This window comes from Plectropomus leopardus, chromosome 11 (genome assembly GCF_008729295.1).
Source record: "Plectropomus leopardus isolate mb chromosome 11, YSFRI_Pleo_2.0, whole genome shotgun sequence".
Taxonomy (NCBI): Eukaryota; Metazoa; Chordata; class Actinopteri; order Perciformes; family Serranidae; genus Plectropomus; species Plectropomus leopardus.
Window position 1 is genome coordinate 501,585 of NC_056473.1, and position 22,169 is coordinate 523,753.

At 40.7% G+C, this 22,169-nt stretch overlaps 1 protein-coding gene across 1 annotated transcript in view; it reads left to right on the top strand.

Moving 5' to 3' along the window:
* ntrk3a (neurotrophic tyrosine kinase, receptor, type 3a) overlaps positions 1–22,169 on the top strand; it is a 245,384-nt gene that overhangs the window by 133,355 nt on the left and 89,860 nt on the right. The window contains exon 12 of the mRNA XM_042496388.1: positions 2,451–2,553. Coding sequence (XP_042352322.1) covers positions 2,451–2,553 — 103 coding nt within the window. The remainder of the gene's footprint in view (positions 1–2,450; positions 2,554–22,169) is intronic.

The window sequence follows — 22,169 nt, forward strand, 5'->3', positions numbered from 1 at the left end:
ACAAATGGGCTATAATATCCAAATAGAGAATCTACCCCATCTGAAGAATGCTGATTTTATTTTTATCCATGTTGAGAGTGAGAGTGAAAGACAGAGACAGACACGACGGGCTGCACTGTGGCAGCAGTTCAGTAAATCATTCAAACATTATTTTACTTTTGTGACTGTGGGCCACGGCGCCACGTGTGTAAACAGGAACAAAGGTCATTTAGTTTAATTTTATGAAAAACACGGACACCAAAATCACCACAAAAAAAAACCTGAATCTGACGTAAATGACACGGTGATGCTACTGTCTGGTAATTGGCCTGACTGAGACCACTGATAGTAATTGTATGCACAGCGTTCGACAGCACGTCTATGCGGCGAGTAGTGGTCTCAAGTTTGCTTTTTTATTTTGCTTTTTTTTTTGTCTTTCTTGTCTGGTGTGGCCACCTCAAAAAAACAGGCTTCTCAGCTGTTGGTTAGCCCTGGGTTCTCCATAGAGACACACTTATTCATTGATATCATTTACAGTGCGAGTGATGCTTGTTTTCTGTTGTATGTCTTGGCTATGTAATAGCTAAACTTACTTATTTTATATGTGTTGTTTAAGGTACAAGGTACAAGGTGCAAGGTTGATTCATTTGTCACTTTTCTTAAACATGGTTTAAGAAAAAATTAAAATAAAGTTGATCCTAAATCCTGCTACATCTTTTTGGCGTTGAAGGAGGAGTTAAGGAGTCTTACAGCCCGGGGAAAGAAGCTGCTGTGTAGTCTGGTGGCTCGGCAGTGAATACTTCTGTAAGTTGTTCCAGACGGCAGCGGAGTGAACAGGCTGTGGCTGGGGTGACTGCTGCTCAAGTGTCCTTTTCTCCCAAGATAAATGTGCCAGTGATAGTTATCATTTTAGCCAGCAAAATGAAAGCATTCAAACAAAACCTTTTAATAACCTGTTATTGCATATGGAAAGTGCATGCTATCAAATAAAAAATTTGAAAAAAAAAAAACACAACACAAAACAAAAACACATCATTTTCATAGAACCCTTATTACAGTCCTTACTAGCTGCATTTACACTGCCTGTTCAAGGCAGAAATATTATGCTGCCTCGCTGCTCTGTATATCGTCCATTGCAAAAGTGGGGACAGAGTGGTCTCACCTTTGGAGGTAGTAATAGCACCAAAATGAGGTCTGTAAAAAGCATAAAGCTAGAAAGATGTGACCGTAAGTGGGGAGGTGTGAATTTTTGATCACAGGTTATGTGTTATTCAAAGAAGAAGAACAGCTGTCATAAATGACCACAGACTGTGAAAACAGTAAGATTCAGGAGCTCCTTTACCTCCTATTGTTTAGAAAGCGCTATCAAAGCATATGTTGTATAACACATTAGAGGCTGACGCTGTTGAGTTGCATGATTTGCCCGTCATGCCTCTTTTGATTGTGGGATGCCACGGTGCAGTTAAAAAACTTACACAGTGGAGCGTAATGATGCCGCCATCATTTGGCTCTGTGAAAACATGCAAAGGCGACGTAAAGAGAGGACTTTGTGTAGGCTCTACAGTGCAATCTCTGTGTAAAAGCAGCTACTGTGTGTGTGTGCATCATGGCCACAATTCCAAACTGTAAAGTATGTCATATCTTAAATCAATTAACTAAAAGATGACGCATATACCATTTTTGCACAGCTTAAAGTACAGACACATGTAGCATAAACACAGAAAATTTAACATTTTACATTTTTGACGACGTCACTCTGGTATCACTCTGGTATTTAAGGAACATTTTTTGTCATTGAAAAAGTTGCATGGATTAATGCTCAGAGCTGAGTTGTCAGCATCAAGTGCCAGTGATGTGCCGAAAAATTTAGAAAAAGATGTCAGACAAAGATTTGGAAAACAAATCAGCTCAAGAAAAGTGTTGACAGCAAGCATTGCTTTTTCAACCCTTTTCTTCTCCTCTGTTCACAGTCGTGTGCTTCTATCTGCTGAAATCCCCCGGTGGCTGAGCCTGAGAGTTGGTTAGAAATGTAATTGAGCTTGTCTTTGTCCTTTAATTGACTGTGAAAAGATAATTGTTGAGACTGAGGCTTAGTGAGCGTAATGGGTGTGTGTGTGTGTGTGTGTGTGTGTGTGTGTGTGTGTGTGTGTGTGTGTGTGTGTGTGTGTGTGTGTTTGTGGCTGCATTTTTCATTTTTCTTTTACATATTTCTGTGTTTCCATCTTTGGTCAGAAAAATGTGAATACCCGTATGCATCTTTAACTGGGAGCCTGTAGAGGCTGCAATGTTGCTTTTCACCTCATGGAAACACTGAGCATACTGAGGATTGCAGACCCTCACGATGCTGCCGGAGAAAACCAACTTGTTAGATTTATTGAGATTCATCACCAACTTTGAGGCCTGGTCCTTTCTTTTTGTCCTGTGTATCGAAGATGATTGTCCTAACACTATTCCCCTCCCCCCATGTGTAGGTCTCCATAGCAGTAGGCTTGGCAGGGTTTGCCTGCGTGATGCTGGTGATTCTCTTCCTTCTCATCAACAAATATGGAAGGCGCTCTAAATTTGGCATGAAAGGTAGGAATGCTGTTTATCTCTTTTTTTTCTGTCTTTCATCAGCCTCACAGTGTGTGACTTGGCATCTTATATGAAGGTTTAATTGAGGAGTACCAGTACTGTATAGAAAGTCTGAACCTGTCAGGTTTGCTAATCTTTTTGTTGTATTAATACATACAAACATAGCTTGGTGGACTGAATGGTAGGAAGACGGAGTCAGGAGTGTAAAGAAGAAAAGATAACAAAAGAGACAGTGGTGGGGAGGTGACAGAATTTATGTCATGCTGCTTATTGCCACCATGTGAACATGGAAAGCACAACTTGAGCTCAACAAAAAGAAGAATTAAAATCAATCACTGAAAGAATCGTAAAGGCCAAAACTGCCCCAAAAAAGAACCAGAAAAAATAGATAATCCAAGTGGCTTGGGTCATGTTTTAGTCAAATATGTAGAACCAATGCAGCAGAGGCCAGTATGGATATAATATCATACATGTTTTGCTCCCTAGAATGATAAGGCTGCAAAAACACTGCACATCTACACCTTTCAAACACCATGCCCACCGTGTGTATCACATGCTCTCCGTTCTAAATATACAGCCTCTACGACTAGCCTCAGTTTAACCCTGATGTCACAGCTATGACATCACCAGGGCTATTTTGTCAGACTGAGCAAGCAGTAATGAACTTTGTGTGTAAAATGGATGGAATGACATCTCCCCAAGTTTTTGGATTAATGGCAGCCATTAATTTTTCGAGTTTTTCGAGAAATGTCTGTCTAAGTCTAACAAGGCTGTGCAGCCAATTTGGTGTTTACTGAATCAAAACTAAGAAGAATATTCATTGTAATGTTTTTCATATTATGCAATTTATCAAAAAGTCCATCACGGCGGACTCTTATGGGCATTAACACAGAGTAATGTGATTACTTCCTTTACTTTCTTTACTTTCCGTTGGAAAGGTTGTGTTTAGGAAATGGTCTTGAGACAGGGCCAGGCTGGAGCAGAGGGAGGTAGGGTAGGCAGTGACTAGGTCAGGGTTAGAAAAACCATGGAACTAACTTAATTGTATTTAACGTTCAAACCAAACGGTTCTTTTGTTCCCAAAGAGTAAATGAACCTTCTTTCAGCTTTCTTTCTGTCACTATCTGCCCAAGTGGAATTTCTCTGTAGGCCAGCCACTCTAATAGATTCCCAGCCGTGTGACAGAAAATGTTTAACTAAAGGGGTATAAATTTCCTTTTTATGCGTTATGTTGTATCTGTGCTGTATCATGCGTGTGGAGATCGAGTTTTTGGTTTCTCCGACGTACTGTTTACCACATTTGTGACAGAAAATCACATACACACAGTTTGTGGATCGTGGACTAAAATTTTGAGATATTCTAAATATTGTTTTGTCCGCCTTGTTTCGTATATACCGCAATGATTTCAATTTGGCCCTGATCAAAATGTCTTTCAAATTTTTGTTTCTCCTGTAGGCCGATATAATTTTATAATTTGGAATTATATCCTGATTTGCAATAAAGTTCTCAAAATTAGTTTTCAGTTTACCAATAATAATAATAATCTTAGGCATTTTTGTAGAACACACTGAGCTGCATATGTTTGCCACATTTCGAATCAATCAGCAAATAATAAATAAAGCCACAAGTGGTGATGGCAGGTTCAAGCGCTTTCAGTAGTTGCACACTCAAATTCCAGCCATTTGCTATCACAAGTGAGCAGAACTTGGTGGGTAAGAACAGGACTTTGTGCAAGATGTCTCCAGTGGGTCTGATCTTGTCAACTTGAGTTACAGTCTATTTCCTGCTAAGCCTTGCCCTTTACAATGACATTTTAAATGATAGCAGCCAAGATTTTTGACTACTTTTACTCATTTATAATAGGTTTGTGTGTCTCATTCCTACTCGTAACTGGGCCAAGTTTAATGTTTCTAGCTTATCTCAGTTAAATAGATGACAAATAGGCTAAATAATAACAAACCGGCACAAAAACAATAGAGTTCTGCCTCTTCAGGGCTTGAATCCAAATCACATTAGCTTATGAGCTCAACAGTGAGCTTTTTTTATCAGTTTTACAAAAAACAGGTGGGGGTACTCTTAATGCTTTGATGAGAGATAAGAGAAAGTAAGGAATGATGACGAATGCTTCTACACTGTTTGATTTGCTGTCCCCAAAAGATTTTTCTGCTCAAGAAAGGACATAATCACCAATGATAGAAGTGTATACATAAGTAGTGTAATAATTATCACACCATGTAGATGATAGGAAGTATTTATATCCATGCATTTTTATGTTTTTTATGACTACAATTTGCCATAAGAAATATTGCTTTTATAGTGATGTAAGTAGCTCCTGTGCGGGATCAAAGCCACTCACACTGCTGACAGCTAGAGGTTAGTGTTTACAGCCGCAAAAACTCAGAGATGGTGAAAGTAAACGGCCCACACTACACTCATATTAACCACCCCGACTTCTCTCTCTCTTTTTTTTTTTACATATTATTTTTTTTATTTTAGCCTTTATTAGATAGTACAAATCAGTAGCATAAAAGGGGGAGAGAGTGAGGGGGAGAGCAAAGGGCCACGAGTGGAAGTTGATCCCGAGGCCATTGTGGCAAGGACACTGCCTTCATTCATGGGGCGCCTGCTTTATCCACTCAGCCTGTCACCCCACTAACCTGACCTCTCTGTGATGACTTGTATGGGCAGATCCAAAATGGGGAAAGAGGAAAAAGATTCAGGGTTTCAGTTATCAGCCCTCTGGAAGAAACAGACAGTTTGGAGTCACTTTTTCAGGTAGAAAACATTCCCTGCTACATTTCAGACCAGGGCATTCACAGCTGCTGCATTTTAGTATTCACTGACTTTTTTTCACCAAATAAAGATGGTAATTTCTCATTAAAATGTCTAAACACAATAAGTAAAGAGATACTAAAGTAGGTGGGACTTACTTAGGTGCAGGCGAAATAATAGAGTCCTCGACTGGCTCTGAGAGGCCGTTTAAAATGAGCCACGATCTGACTGGACTAAACCAAGTAGGCTTGTCTAAACTGGATATACTGTTTGAATAGTGAGAGTCTCTGCTTCTCTGCATACCTTACATTTAGTTAGTTTAACGTGGAAGAACATGATGATTGTTGATGATTCAGAGTAAAGTAGGAGTAGCTTATGTCATGTGGAGAGTAGCAGAGCCAGCATATAATGTATGTGTTTAGTGTTTGTGCATGTGGGTGTGTGTGTGTTGCTGAGTTTTGTATGTCCTGAGTTGAGAGATTTTGTAATGTTGCTAGGAAACTGGTCACTACTTCTATACACTTATTAGTGTTTTCAGACCTGGACTAGAACATGCAGAACATATATACCCGATTTCTCTTGTTACAACAGGTTCCTCTCCAGTTCACTTCAATTTAGGGGATCTTTAGCCGCTCCTGTGGGCACAGTCTGACCCTTTGAAAAACACTCATGCACTGTGCAAGTTTAGAGGTGTAGCTTAGCAGTAAAGAGGCATCATGTCTGACTGTCGAGTTTGTAGGTTGTATCAGAGGCTGTTAGCATTTAGCTCTGTTTGTTAGCTGGTGGACCCCAGCTGACCGTCCTCTCTTCACATTTGTTACCTGCATGACTCCATGTAGATCTGGACAGTTTAGAGAAGGTTTGTGGTTTGATGCTGTTTGAGAGGCAGGTAGGAATGGTAAATGGTAAATGGACTATACTTGTATAGCGCTTTTCTAGTCTTATTGACCACTCAAAGCGCTTTAACACTACATGTCACATTCACCCATTCACACACTGGTGGCCGAGGCTACCGTACAAGATGCCACCTGCTACTCAGTAATCATTCACACACACTCACACTCCGATGACGCAGCATCAGGAGCAATTTGGGGTTCAGTATCTTGCCCAAGGATACTTTGACATGTTGTCCAGAAGAGCTGGGGATCGAACCGCTGACCCTCTGATTAGAGGACGACCCACTCTACCTCTGAGCCACAGCCGCCCCAAGGAGGCTCAGTTATCTGTGGGAACAGCCGCCCCAAGGAGGCTCAGTTATCTGTGGGAACAGCCGCCCCAAGGAGGCTCAGTTATCTGTGGGAACAGCTCTGCTGTATAAAAAGAGTCTCGCTGACAGCTACAAGTTTCATTTTACTCAGCGACTCTGTGAGAGGACAGAGTTTATCCCCCCAGACTAACATGTTCTAGATTTGGGAAAAATTCAGGCAGAAGTTACCTTTTGTTTTATTAACACCTTTATTGTTAAGTTGCCAGTCAGCACCAGCATTTTTGGTCATATTTACTAATCTTTCAAAACCCCCAGAATATTTTGTGTTTTAAATACATAAACAATTGTGAATTGAATTGTGCAAAAATAATACCGTAAATAATATGAGGTGGAGTGGAACTATAGAGTGGAACATTACCCAAAATGGGTAACCAACAGCTTTGCTGCAAACTCTGCATATTGACATATTGTTCTACTCACTACACTAAACTTAATACTTTGAGATTAAGGACAATTGGCCACTTTAGCCTCTGGGCACACCCTCTATAAAAAATATTCAAGTCAATTGCATATTTTCCTTTTTTAGGTTGTGACATTGTTAAGGTCTTAGCACACTTGTATCGAGGTGCCTCTTCATTATGACTTTCATTAGAGGTTCCACAAGAGAGAAGAGCTGCTGTCAGTTTGATCCAGGGGTTTCACAGAAAAGTCACCAATGAAGAACAAAATCACTAGTCAACACTGTGCATTGCTGTCAATCAATCAATCATCCATACCTTAAGCATGGTGCTGTAATAAAGCACCTATAGCAGATATGCAGCTGAAGGGCCCTGTGGGCAGACAAGATATTGTAAACTTCTTCTGGTCTTAAAGAGCAGCAGCATTTATTAGTACAAAAAATGTAAACTCTACTCTCAGGTACTTGATATGTTTACTGCTAAACTTCAGCTCCTCTCTGCTCCAATCACTCTGCCTTGTCCGCTTTCGCTAGCATTCGCCGTCTCTCTCTCTTTCGTTCTGCCAATCACGAACACACACACATACACGCACGCACACACGCACACACACACAGACCCTGTGTCCTAAGGGCACACACAGAGAAACACCATATCAACCATCTGTTGATTACATCCATCTGTTCATTTAGTGCTGCCTTACAGCCAAACCACATTACTGCCTGTAGGGCGAGTGTACACTTACACACACACACACACACACACACATGGTTGGCTTTGACTTTAGACACACACAGAGATGAAGTGTATTGATATGGACTCTCAGACACTCAAAATGGATGCTTTTTAAAGAGGGAGCCATGCATAAAAAACTGCTTATTCCATTAAGTCTCCATAAATCCTCATCTCCATACACTCTATTCTACTGTTTGAGGAGGAAATAACATCTCTATTTTCTCCTCAAAAGGATTATTGTCATATTTATCACAGTGGAATCTGATTTTACATCCAGTAGTCTTTTAATGCCCAGAGAGGACTGATACATGTCTATCTGTCTGTCTGCAACCTTCTGTCTGTTTCTCCATCTGTCTCCTTGAAACTTTATAGACATGATAGTATCTGTATTCTGGAGCTGAAGTGGAAGTGAATTACACATGTGGCTCTGCTGGTATATCTACCCTTAAACTGAATAGCCAAAAGACTGATGATGAAGCACTGGTTTACAAAATATGATGCCACTTATTTATTGTATGCTTTGCACTCATACCATTTATGTCACTTTGTTGCTGTACCATTCTTAAACCTTCCAAAAAGCTGAACTGCCATGGAAAGTGTTTTGACTCATATTAATGGATACTCTATTTCCTGCGATTTGTCTAATAAGTACTTTATTGGTTGACACGGGAATAGGAAAGCAGTTAAAAACCTAAACTATTGACTGCTCTAAACATTAGTCACTACTCTGTTGTCAGTACAAAAAAGTAAAGAAAGGAAAGGAAACATGGGAATAACATACTTTAAAATGACTCAAACATTTCCAAAACCCAGTCTCCAGGGAAAAGCTCTGAGTTTGTGGTCCATCTATCACTTTAACCTGTCTCCTCATAGGAATACTTCCTTCTTTACTCTGTCAGTGGAGGATCCCAGAAATCTGAAGGTTACAGATACAGATACAGTGTTGTTCAGTATGATGAGAAGGGGTAGAGTTGAGGATGAGGCCAATGACCATTGCATATTATGTAAACATCAAGAGTTTAACAGAAAGGTCTTCTGAGATCAGTCATTGGTGTAGAGAGAGGAGCAGTGGGGATGGCACACACCCCTCTGGGGTGCCAGTGTTCATGGTTGCGATGCTGGAAGATTTTTTTTTTTTTTTTCAGTAAAACTCACCCTGGATGTCAGCCAGTGGGTGACGGTGTGTCTCCTTCCCACAGGCCACTTTACACTGACATGAGGTATTTAGCTGAAAACTGTTTTTCGAGGTTTTCGGAAAAGCTCTTACCTGCTTCTCTGATCTCCTTTGTTAGTGTTTTTATGGACTGACTACACGCCCAGGACTGTAGACCTCCTCCTTGGCCTTACCCCTTGACAGAGCTGTCTGAGATTTGCAGTAAAGCAGGATTTGTTGTTGATGTATGTGCAGGTTCTAATCATCCCAGGTAGATGTCACATGTCATTGGGTTTATTCATGTCTCAAGTAGAAGATTCAAAAACAGTTAACCATCCATCCATCCATCCATTTTCTTCCGCTTATCCGGGGTTGGGTCATGGGGGCAGCAGCCTAAGCAGGGAAACTTAGACTTCCCTGTCCCGGCCACTTCGTCCAGCCCTTCCTAGGGGATCCTGAGGCGTTCCCGGGCCAGGTGAGAAACATAGTCTCTCCAGCGTGTCCTGGGTCTTCCGCGGGGTCTCCTACCGGTGGGACGTGCCCTGAGAAACTCCTCCACTTGAGGCAGGATCTCCTCCCCAATCTGGAGAGGGCACTCCACCCTTTTCCTGCTGAGAACCATGGTCTCGGATTTGGGGGTGCTGATTCTCATCCCGGCCGCTTTACACTCGGCTGTGAACTGATCCATTGAGAGCTGAAGGTCACAGCCTGATGAAGCCAACAAGACCACATCATCTGTGAAAAGCAGCGACCCAATCAGAACACACCACGGTGACAAAGGGCAGCCCTGGCAGAGTCCAATCCTCACTGGAAACAAGTCCGACTTACTGCCAGCAATGTGGACCAAGCTCTGGCACCAGTTGTAAAGGGAACGGACGGCCCGAGGTTTGACTGTCCGGTGGATCGTCCTCTCCAGTACCCCTGAATAGACCTTTCCAGGGAGGCTGAGGAGTGTGATCCCTCTATAGTTGGAACACACCCTCCGTTCCCCCTTCTTAAAAAGAGGGATCACCACCCCGGTCTGCCAGTCCAGAGGCACTCCCCCCAATGTCCACATAATGTTGTACAGTTGTGTCAACCATGACAGCCCCACAACATCTAGGGCCCTAAGGAACTCCAGGCTAATCTCATCCAACCCTGGGGCCCCGCCACTGAAGAGCTTTTTGACCACCTCGGCAACCTCAGCCCCAGAGATGGAAGAGCCCATCCCTGAGTCCCCAGGCCCTGCTTCCTCACCAGAGGGCATGACAGTGGGATTGAGGAGGTCTTCGAAGTATTCCTTCCACCGATCCACAACGTCCGCAGTCGAGGTCAGCAGCGCACCGTCCCCACCATACACAGTGTTGACAGAGAACCACTTCCTCCCTTCTGAGATGCCGGATGGTGGTCCAGAACCTCTTTGAAGCCATCCGGAAGTCATTCTCCATGGCCTCACCGAAGTCCTCCCACGGTTTTCGCTATGGGAACCGTCGTAGCTGCACTCCACTTGGCCTGCCGGTACCTGTCTGCTGCCTCCAGAGTCCCACAGGTCAAGAAGGCCCAATAGGACTCCTTCTTCAGCTTGACGGCACCCCTCACCACCGGGGTCCACCAACGGGTTTGGGTGTTGCTGCCCCAACAGGCAAGAACCACCTTACAGCCACAGCACTGATAAGCCACCTCAACAATGGAGGAATGGAACAATGTCATCGAGCCTGGGCCACCAGGCGGGCCAACCTTGCTTTCATCAAAAGGGGTCTGGTGAGCTACGCTTTGTCTGGTTCCTCCCCTAGGACCTGTTTGCCATGGGTGACCCTACCAGAAGCATAAAGCCCCCGACAACTGAGCTCCTAGGATCATTGTGACACGCAAACCCCTTCACCACATTAAGGTGGTAGCTCAGGGAGGGGAAAACAGTTAACCACTGCAGTCAAAGCAGCCTGAAACCTCAGCTTGACCTTGTTGGTTCATCTACAAGGTATAAGGTAGATTAGTTCGTCATTTTTTTAAAAACATAGTTTAAGGGAAAATGAAATTAAAATTTGTTGCTAAATCTTGCTAAATCTTTTTGCATTGAAGGAGGCTTTGAGAAGTCTCACAGCCTGAGAGAAGAAGCTGCTGATTTATAAAATTCAAGGGAACTGGAGAGGAAGTCTTGTTAGCTAGATGTCTGCCAGATATATTGTAGGAAGTGCACCTTTGGCCACAGTTAACATGCAGCCTTCCATGGACAGAAATTCTCTGTGATGTCTGTCTAAGCACAAGTCTGTCGCTCTCTTTTTTTAAACTCCAGCATAACATTCAACTGGTTGTTGTGACAACTGAAGGTCTCCTCTTTGAGTCATATTGCTCAGATCTGTAAAAAGGCTCAGGAGGTTTTAACCATCTTTTAAGACTGACCAAAGGCTGTGTGGTTAATATTCTGCCACCAGTTGGGTTTTTTATTAACCATTCAGATTCTTTCTGAATAAGGAAGGTTCTATATTAGAGAAACAGTTTGAAAAAGATCACTTGCTCACAGCCAAACTCAAATGCCACATTAGCATTTTATGGTGGAAATGAAACACTGAACAAGATGACTGTGGTTCTTTTGATTTTTACCATAGGGCGAGATATTCGATTTCAGGTTTTCTCCAGCAGGGCACAGCAATCCGTCAACAAGCTAGCTGGTGATGTAACTGGCACGATTGTTCATTATGAGATGAGCTCTGAGTACAACAATGTACCTCAGACTAGTTTAACTAGTTGATAAGTTTATTAAAATTACTTAATAAGTGTTGATTCATTGAAATTTGAGAGAGATGCAAAGAACCACAGAGGATATTAAAAACCAACTGTCAATGCTGTTCCCATGGAGGCGGGGGACAGTTGTGAAAGTGAATGAGCTGCCTGAACTTGACTGATGTTACATTCAAGGTTGCTGCAACTGACGATCTGCAAAAAATACCTCTCCACATCAAATATGTTCTCTACCATCATGGAGCACTGCTAAAATAAATGGCATGACTCAGTATCAGAAGAACTGAGCTCCTCATGAATTTGTCATGTTTCTGCATGTCAGGTTAGACAGCTAGACAGCTACCAAACATAAATTGGTATTTATAAAGGAGGAATTGTAACGGGTGTGGTACGGACCCAGATGCAGTACAACGGTAAACAGGATTAGTTGGTAATGACTTTTATTCAGTCCAGCACAATTCAAACACGAAGCAAGATGAGGTAATTCAGCACACAGTTCGTTCTTCGGGTCGGAACCCACAACAAAGTCTCTGGAGGGAGATCGAAGCAACGAACCGAAGCTTACGTCACTCGGCGTGGATGCGGAGGAAACCCCGTAGCCCAACAGCTCGACAGCACGTGTGGAGTTACCGTCGAGGAGAAGGCGGAAGCGTGGTCGGGGACAGGCGGAGGTTCCGAAACCGAGTGAGCAGTCCGATGATGCAGCGGTACCGATGGGGATGGACCAGGAGGATCGTCGGGGCCAGGCGGAGGTGTCTTTACCAGCGAAGCAGATCAGGGACGCCAAAACAGAACTCGTGGTCGAGGACAGAAGACAGGTAGGTTTACTGGGGATCAGGCGAAGAGAGCAGGTCAGGAACAGGCAGGGTCGGCTTTCAGAGATCTGGCAGGAGAATGCTGGAGAGTCTTGCATAATGCGGAAGAACAATCTGGCAACGAGTGTGTGTGTGTGGCAGGCTTATATACTGGGTTGATTACTGATGAGTTGCAGCTGGAGGTGAGTGAGCAGAGCAGGCAGAGTGGGCGTGGTCAGCAGGTAGAGGGAGCAGAGGAAGAGTGAATGGAAAAGTACTGAGAAGGGGGAGAGGAGCAGGGATCGTGACAGGAATGTGCAATAAGAATGTGAACACCTCATCCATTCTTCAGAGCAGCATACACACAGTTTTAGCTGAGGGAGCTGCAGGTAATTAAATAAAAGGTTGAGAGATTGAAAACAATGCTTTAAGGCTGTTTGCTTACTTAACAGATTGTTTTATTTTTATTTATTTACCTTTTTGCATCTGACACGGCATTCAGTAAAACGTCAATCACGGTTGCATTTATAAAGTTCTTAAATTATTTATGGGTGATACATTTCAGCATTATTTTTATCTACATTAATCTCCCTCTTAGTGATCATATAATTTTATCATGTGAAGCATTTTGTGAAGTTAGTTTCCAGAAGTGCTCTGATTCAGTCATTGATTATCCTTCTGACATTGACATGACAATCAAGATTTCACCACGACACTGATTTGCAGAAATGTGATGATTAAGTGGCATTGACACGACAAATATCCACAGCTGTGTGAACCACACCAATGCAGCACAGTGATATAATTGCTCTTTCTTTTCTGTATTTCTCCCTGACAGGTATAATGATGTTCAGTTGCACAATCGAAATGCAAATAGATGTTTCAGGGTGTTTCGATTTCCATTTATGGTGAACTGTGAGTTTAAAATGAGGGTGTGCCCTGCGCCACAAAGATTGGAATTTTTAAAACAGAAAAAAAGAATGGCTTTATAAATCTGATGGGTGAAAAATGTTTGTGTTTCAGTCATGAATCAGAGTTTTATACATTTAGCCCCTGGTGGTGCCAATTGTTTTTTTTTTTTTGTTTGTATGTTTTTGTGAATCCATCCGCTTCTCTATGTACATAATAGACTTTTTTCCTTAATATTGAGATACCATCAAAATCTTGCTGGCTCTTTGGTAATTTTTCAGCAAATGAAGAGGCCCCTCCTCAATAAGAGAGTCAGGTTTTAATGTCAGTCTGGTTGATGATGTTAGCTTTTTCTTAGATCATAAATGAAAAGTTTTATTTGTTTTACTCCTCACTGCACATCTCCTGATATTGTATGTATATCCATTTAAGTAATCCCAAACTCCAATTCTTTTGTCAAAACAGAAAAAAAGGTGGACCTGTACCCAACACCTGCACCGCCACCGGGGGACACTGGTGATGCAACATGTGTCCCACCTGTTGGGCACTATGTTACTTTCTGTAAATTTTTGCACTACTCTATTTGAAACATTTCACACACTGGCTGTAAAAAAAACCATAATGGGCCTCTTGCAGTAACATTCTCTTCAATTTCTCTTACATTTTATCTTAATTCTCTGCTGAGAGAAAATATAAGATAAGTCAACTCCGGATTCACCAAACGTTCTTAACCATCCAAATCTGTTCTGGTTGGGTGTGCTCAATGACAAACCCATTCATCATAAGTCACTAGTTAGCACAGGTAAAGTCCTCTGAACACTGTATAAAGGCAGGTTTTGTGCCGTATGCAAAGTCTCTGGCACATGAACAAGACTGGAGACATGACACCAAACAAAGGCTGTAAATTGCTGTGTGTGCAGCATTCATGACGAAGTATTCAGATCCTTCACTCAGCCTCACTAAAATACTCAAAGAACTCAACGTGTTAAATGTTAGTGCAATCAGGGAAATGTATGGAAGTATTCATGCATTTAGTAAATCATGCATTTAATAAGTAAAAATGATTAAATGAACCAAAAAGAAAAGTAGTAAAGCCCCCGTACCAGCCCCATCTCATTCCAAACTCATATAAGATGTCTGCTCTGTAATTGTTTTCAGTGTATGAGTGTGACACCAAAGCCCCCTTACCTGGAAGGACAGCATCAGGTTGAAACACTGCTGGTAACAACATACATAATATATGGAACACAAGTGCGCATGTAGGGTAGATGTAAGGGGTGGTGGATGGGTCCCAAAAACAACTGACTTTCATGCAGGAGTCCAGTGTCTGCTTCCAGTGTGAATGTGATTTTTTTTGTTTGTTTTTTTAAACCTTACAATGTGCCTGTTTTGGCTAAATCTAACCATCCGTGACTGTTTCCTAATCCTAACCATTGTAAAGGTCTGCCTTGGTTGCCATTTGCTCATGCTGTGTAAACAAAATGACATGCTGCATCATCCAACTATGTACATTTGTTGACATCATGGTAACTGTATTGGGGAGTGTAAACAGCTGGCTCAGAAGGATACCTAAAACATCAGATTATGGACTGTGATAATGAGATGTTTTTTCTGTGTCAGAATGCTTCTGACCACTCGTTAAATGTTCTTTCCAAAGAGCAGAGCAAAAACAGGAAAACATTAGTGAATCCCAAAAATCAGTGGGCACTAACAAGATGAGAACAAATCATTGAAACAAGCAAAAATAAGTAACAGTTTGTTTGTAGTTGTTGTTTATGGGGGCCCAATGTCCCCTACTGTTGAACAAGTGGACAACAGAGACAAACCAACCCAGTAACATCACCAGATAGCTTGTTGGAAGATGGCTGCGTCCGGCTGGTGAGAACATGAAATACAATTTCGTTTTCAAGCAAATCCAGGTGGATGTCAAGTTTTTTTGTTTTTTTTGATACAAAACAGTACAGTGGGAAGTGAGATGTGTAACAGACAGACATAATACTTGTGGAAATAATACTACAATACAATACAATACAACAATACTATGTGTAGAACATGGAAAAACAAAAAGATGCAGGAACTAATAACATACTGTAATATTTTAGGTTGAGTGTGTATCTATGTTTATGTGTGTTGGTGCATGAGTGCGTGTGTGTATGTGTGTGTGTGTGGGGTGTGTGTGTGTGTGTGTGTGTGTGCATGCATGTGTGCATTGCTGAGTTTGAGGGAACAAATGGTAAATGATTTAAAGACAGATGGGATGACAGCCTAACAGTCCTCTTTTAGGTAGGTGGTATTGTATGTAGAGAAGAAATGGTTATTTGGTTGGTTATAATGGTTATAATGATACTTATACCCACACGCTTAAACTAAGAGAGAAAAAAAAGAAAAAACTGGACTTTATATATGAAATAAAGTTAAAAAAAAAAAATAAATAAATAATAATAATAATAATCACCCCTCTATCAGGGGATATTGTAGAGGATTTCTGAACTGTGGACAGGATAGCTGTTTCTCAGTGTTCTCAGTCTTGTAGCGGTTTTAATAGCAGATGTATTATTTAATCAGCAAATAATTAAAATTAGTAAATCAATACCAAAATACGTTGCTATAACTCAGAATGCAAAATTATGACTCAGAAACATGAATTGGTATAAAGATGAAGTGCAGTAATGGGACTCAACTTCAGCTATCAGGAACAATAGGTTTACATTAAAAATTAGAGTTTAAAACCTCGGAGCACCACCCATTAAAATAGAAAGGTTGATAGCCCATTTTGCCTTATAAATTAATCTAGTCTCATAATTTGAAATTTGCTACAGAGTTCTTTTTTTCCAGGTGTGCAGGGACCTGACATTATGTACACACACATCACAAGATCAAGTGTCTTTATAAATGAAAGGCTTATTTAAACTACTCACTAAACAGCAAAACTACTCCTAAAACTACAAATGAATGAGTTTAAGAGTAAGTATGGATAAATGATGAAACAGTGAATACAGCAAAGACACCAAGTGAATAAAATGACTAAATGAACAACAAACTAATAAATGAAGCAACAATAAAAATGAGGGGATGAAAACTAGTGAGGAGCTGAATTAGATGTGACATCTGGACTTGATCAGGTGCACTGAAATAGTGCAAGATGATCAAGCAGATGGAAAGTTAAGATTAAAGAAAAGTCAATGTCAAGCATCGATCAACAGCAGAGGGGCAACCTATCCCATAACACATTGAAGGAAAAGATAAAGAAGAGTCCTGATAAGAGAATAACCCATAATTGTGTTAATGGGAGATCCTAACTTAGGTCTAACACTTCCTGTGTGTCCCTATCATTTAAGAGCATCAACTCCATAAAAGCACAGACAAGATCGTTTCACCTTCCTCAAAAGTCTCGATGCTGGGGAAACGGTTCACTCTGCAAAGTTGCAGTGTAGCCTTTGTGAGGACACTTAACGGACATGCAGCCTCAGTCGGTTTGAACGTTGCAAACTCGGCTTGAGTTTGTTTCCTCCATCTCTCTCTCTCCATGAACAGCTGGATCATCTTCTGACACCTCATGTGGCTGAGATGAGATCACGATGACAGCTTATCAGGCTTCGTCTCATTCGAAGTCTCTCTTTGTCTTACTGTCTTTCTCGTGCAAAGTCTTCTGGTTCTAAACCATCATTTATAACACGTGTAGCATGGGCTGTTTCCAAAGTTCTCTCTTTCAAGGTAGATAAACAGCAGCTCACAGCATTTTAGGGCTGCAGCACAAGCAGGCATCCCCCCTCCTCAAAGGAGGAGGAGGAGGGAGATGCAAAAGCCCCAAAGAGCCAAAAGAGCCAAAAGACCCCAAAAGAACCAAGTCCTTCGACTTCACTGAGGTTATATCTCCTGTGAAAAAAGGGGTGTGGTGCTTGACCGTCAAAGCGCTAAAAATACACTCCTCCCTTCTATCACTTCTACTGTTTTAACTGTCTAGATCTATTTTCTTCCTAAAGTGTTAAAAAGTTCACTACAGGCCTTCAAATCTTCAATATTTGATTCCATGACGCTCTCCTCTGCTGATCAATACCAAACACTTATGAGAAAACCAAATAATTATTTGGCAGATCATTAACTAAGTAAAACAGTAATAATCACGTTTAACAAACATATCAAATATGTGTGAAAATGAGAAAGTGTAATGCCACAGTGTCAAAACACTCTGATATAATTAAAGGTTTTTAAAGATCATATTTGAGTAAAGGTATACAAGTCCTAGCATCAAACTATAACAAAGTATGAAAGTACTCAATATTACCAAAGGTCTATTAACAAAACCTATAATTAGAAAATCACAAATTGCACGATTACAAAACAATATAGAATCTGTACACAACAGTGTAAAGGAAGGTAAATTAAGATACAGATAGAGGAGATGCATATCAAAATGCAAGTCTGTACTAAAAGTCTGTCCCACTGGCTAACCAATCACTGCCATTCTACACTGCACTCGTACAGTGGTTACTGCTGGTATAGAAACTGAAAGTGTAATGCCCATCCTGATTAACTCTGTCAGCACTGTTGCCGATGTTAGCACTGTTAGCACCAGTACCTGCTAACCAAGGGCACAGCCACCCATCCTGTATAATACCGAATTGTCTTGTATTTTAATGTAAAATGTGCCGTCCCATATTGAATCAGTACGGGACACAATTTGTCACACCCTAGTCTAACTCATAATCTATGTTTAATAGTTAATAAATTAAATCAGTTTGCATGTCAGTATTTGTAACCACTTCACCGCTCATTAGACCTGTCGATGAGACGTACGGCTAAGAGGAAGTTAAGTTTTACAGACCGGTGAGGATGTCCAACAGAACAGCTTACACACATTACACGCAACCATTCCACACAGAGGCGGCAAATAATAGTGCCCATACCAATAATTCATCACATGTACCTGTAAACCATTTCTAGGTGAGACTACAATCACCATTATAGAACATCAGACTTGTTGTTGACGATTAATTAACAGCTCTCACATTGAAACAGACTTCAAAATTTGCTGCACAATTCAAGATAAAATCAAAAGATCATTAACATGGAAAATATGGCTCAAATGTGAGGTAATTTAAAACAATGACTATTACATTCATTTCACATAGCCTCAATGATTATTTAGGTTAGCCTAAGTAAGACTGATCAAGTAATAGTTTATACAAGATAGTTTATACTGAAAAAAGAAAAACACACAATCAGTGATATTGGTGAACCTAAACAAACAAGGTTTGACTTTGAGATTGGCCAAGGACTGCACAAAATGCAATAAATTAAGTTTCTGACACACAGAAAGCTTGTGGGGGAGGGCCTCTGGACTCCCCTCTTGATTTGTGTCCCTCTGGCACAGGGTCCAGAAGTACCCCTCATGGTAACCATAGTTGAGAGTCATGTGCAGACAAGCTCTGAATCACAGACACGCTCTAAAAATTGTATGTTGTATGTTGTAATTGTGAAAAAAGCGCATATTTCCCAGAGTGTTGAGCTATTTTTAAAATCACATTAACAGGGGGCTTTTGTGTCCACTGGGTCCTAACAATATATTGTTTCAATCCTTGTTTCAAGGATAGAAATGCTGTCTTCCTGATGATACAAATCTGAATGAGGGGCCTGTGTCCACACAACATTTTCTTCGTCAGAAAAGCAGAAGCAGGGCACTGGGGAGAGCTTCGTCAAAAAAAAAATCTCAGGGAGTGCTTTCTTTGTGACATGCTGCAGATGGGTGTTGTTTCTATGACAACAACATCTTGACATTGGCATTAGCAACATCCACCAAGCAACTGGATGGAATCTTTATCGTAGCTGCTGGTTTAAATCAACTCATCCATCAACTTCAAAGATGTAGCAGGATCAAGGACAAATGTAATTTTGTTTTGTAAGCTTTGTTTAAAAAAATACTAATAAATTTACCTCCTATCTTCTAGCTAGGGAGCTAACGCAAAACTAGAGGGTTAAACACAGTTAATAACAAGCTTACATATGCACGGAAATAAAAGCTCAACACTCAATTTTCAGTGTCTGCTGGTCCATCTGCTCTCACACATGGGCTTTTCTGTCTGTATTGTGACAGCAGCCGAGCCAAAAAGCAGCTTTGATGTCACCAGCAACTTACTGAAAAGTGCTGAAAGAGGCCAAACAAAAAGCTGGAGTGCTCTGAAAAAAATGCTGGGCGTGTCACTTTTTTACTGTACAGCCACATTTACCCGCTCCTATATACAGAACAGTTGAAAAAAGACCCCGGCAAGGAGAGAGAAAAAAATGCTCTGTGGAAACAGGCCCTAAGTCAGCTGAGGTGAAGTGATATGCAATGACATTGGCAGTTATATTGAAGTACTGTATGTGTCTCTGTTGTGAAGCCTGGGTGACTTGCTGTGTGAACTGCTGTGATGCTGACTAGGTTTTCACAATAATACGACCAGATCCAGGGTATCTTAATAGATGATAGATTATACCACAATAATATAGCTACGGATATAGCCAAAGGCAGGCTGGACTGCTAAATACCACTGGAAGAACCATTAGAATACTCTAAGGGTTGTCCAAACTGAGAGGCTCTAAACTGATGGTTATTTTACCAAAGACTCTGACTGGCTCTGTCTCTAATTAGCACCATGTCTTCATGACTTCAGACTTCAGACTTCAGAGTGATGTTACAGCTTGTGTCGAGTATAAGGAGGAGACTCTCACAGCCTGATATGTACTGCTAAGGGCTACTGAGACAGGCAACAACAAACATGGAGAGGAAGCTCCAGTACCGAGATTTTTCAAATTTAATGCATCATTTTACTGTCTGTTTCATGAACATTTCCACAGCTTTTTGGATGTGATTTCAAATACATGTCTACCCAGCAGACTCTGGTCTGTCCAAAATATTTAGATTTGTTTTTGGATCCACAGTCTTAAGATGTTTATCTGTTCGCTGTGCGACCAGGACCGGGACCAGCCTTTTTGGGTTCTAAGTAGAAGGTAATCAATATACTTAAGTGCAGAGCAGTAACCATCTTTTTCTGAACAAGGGAGAGAGTTGAAAACTTGATTACAAAATAGTAAGCATTTTGGAACAAAAGTGGGAATATGAATATGAATATGTCCATCAACAAATGATATATTGGTCTAATGTGGTGGTGATATGAACGGGTGAAATCTTACCCTGAACTTTAAAACAAAACCTATGCCAAAGTAAAGTATGACAGGACAGCATTCTCATTGTTCCAGTTCAGGAGCATTAAACTTGAAATTGAAAACAAAATTGGTATGTAAGTATTAAATGAACAGATCTTTGCCTCCGTACAATGAGAGCAGCTTTGAATTATATGATACATATGATATGATAGTGGACTTAGGTGAATACTTGAACTGTGTTTGCTCACCCTTTGTGGCCCTGGAATGAAGTCTTCACAGGTTATTCAGTTCAGAGTATATGAGCCAACCTGGAACTCAAGTCAGGCTTATATCAGGCATATCACTCTCCGTCAAATCAGGTATAGTTTTCTGCTATGTGTCAGTATGTCAGGTCCCTTTTAAATGACCTTTCTTTTTACATCGTTAATTTATGCCTGTCAATTTTAAGCAACAACTTTTGGATCAGGTCCAGAACTTTAGATCTGTGAAGAACTCAACTCTGGACCTACTCACCCCCAATTACTGGGACCAGTTCCTCCATGGCTAAAATCATACCAATAAAAGCAAAGAAATCACTTCTGGATACTGATATGTACAAAAAAAATTAACTGCAAAATGACATTTTATAACAATAAAGCCATTTCATTGCATTCACAGTGTGTGAGTGTGTGTGTGAATGGGTGAATGTGACATGTAATGTGAAAGCTACACAAGTGTAGAAGGAGAGAGTTGTGAAACAGAAAAAAGAAAGCAGAGGACATATTTTTCACTTTGTTATTTCTGACTCTCTCTCCCTCTCTCTCTCTCTGTGCCCCAGATCATACTACCATCTGCTCTGCTGTTTTATTAAAAACCAAACAGCCTTTCTGGGGCCTGCTTTCCTTATTCATACACAGTCATTAACAAACTATATCTCTGGGATCACTGGGATCATCAGTTCTGTGTGAAACAGCTTTAAGGTTTGCAGAGATTCAAGACTTTGAGTTTTCCTATTTTGTTTACCATTTTATTCTCTTTTATCTAACTCTCTAACTAACATTTTATGATTTCCACACTTGATAACCATCATTCGATATGAGAAAACAAAAATGTTAATAACATGTAATCCCCATTCTGCCTGCATACATTCTAGCAAATATTAAAATGGGATGTATTGCAACATATTGTGTTTATTATTAAGTATGCAAATATCAGAATATTTCTTTATGTCCAATTAATTGCACGTCATGTTACTAGATGGCCTAGTTGAAATTGATAGAATCTTTTTTAGTATAATCTTTTTATTGAGAGATGTTCATTCTAACTAACTGATTGAACTCTCAAAGCAGCGTGAACTCAATGTCTGTGTGATGCAGAGCTACTCTCAGAGATCCAAGATGCAGATGTGAAGTTGTTTCACACTGAACTTCACTTACCAAGGTAATTGTAATGAAGAAACATCATCCAGTGCAGCCGCATGTTTTTTTTTCTGTTTTTCAGTAGCTTTTAAATGGTGATGGAATTTTATAACACAGAGACACAAAATATATACTACTGTGCCTATTCACATGACACCTGCTCATTTTAGCCAAATTCATGGTTTCAGCCCTGTCTTTTAAACATGAGTTATATTAAACTCATTTCTGTTTGCAAATGTTCTTGATAGGAAACACCCAGATATTTTAGCAACATAACAAGTTGAATATTTACCATATGTATTGTATGTATGTAGGTGTGAGTGGTTGCA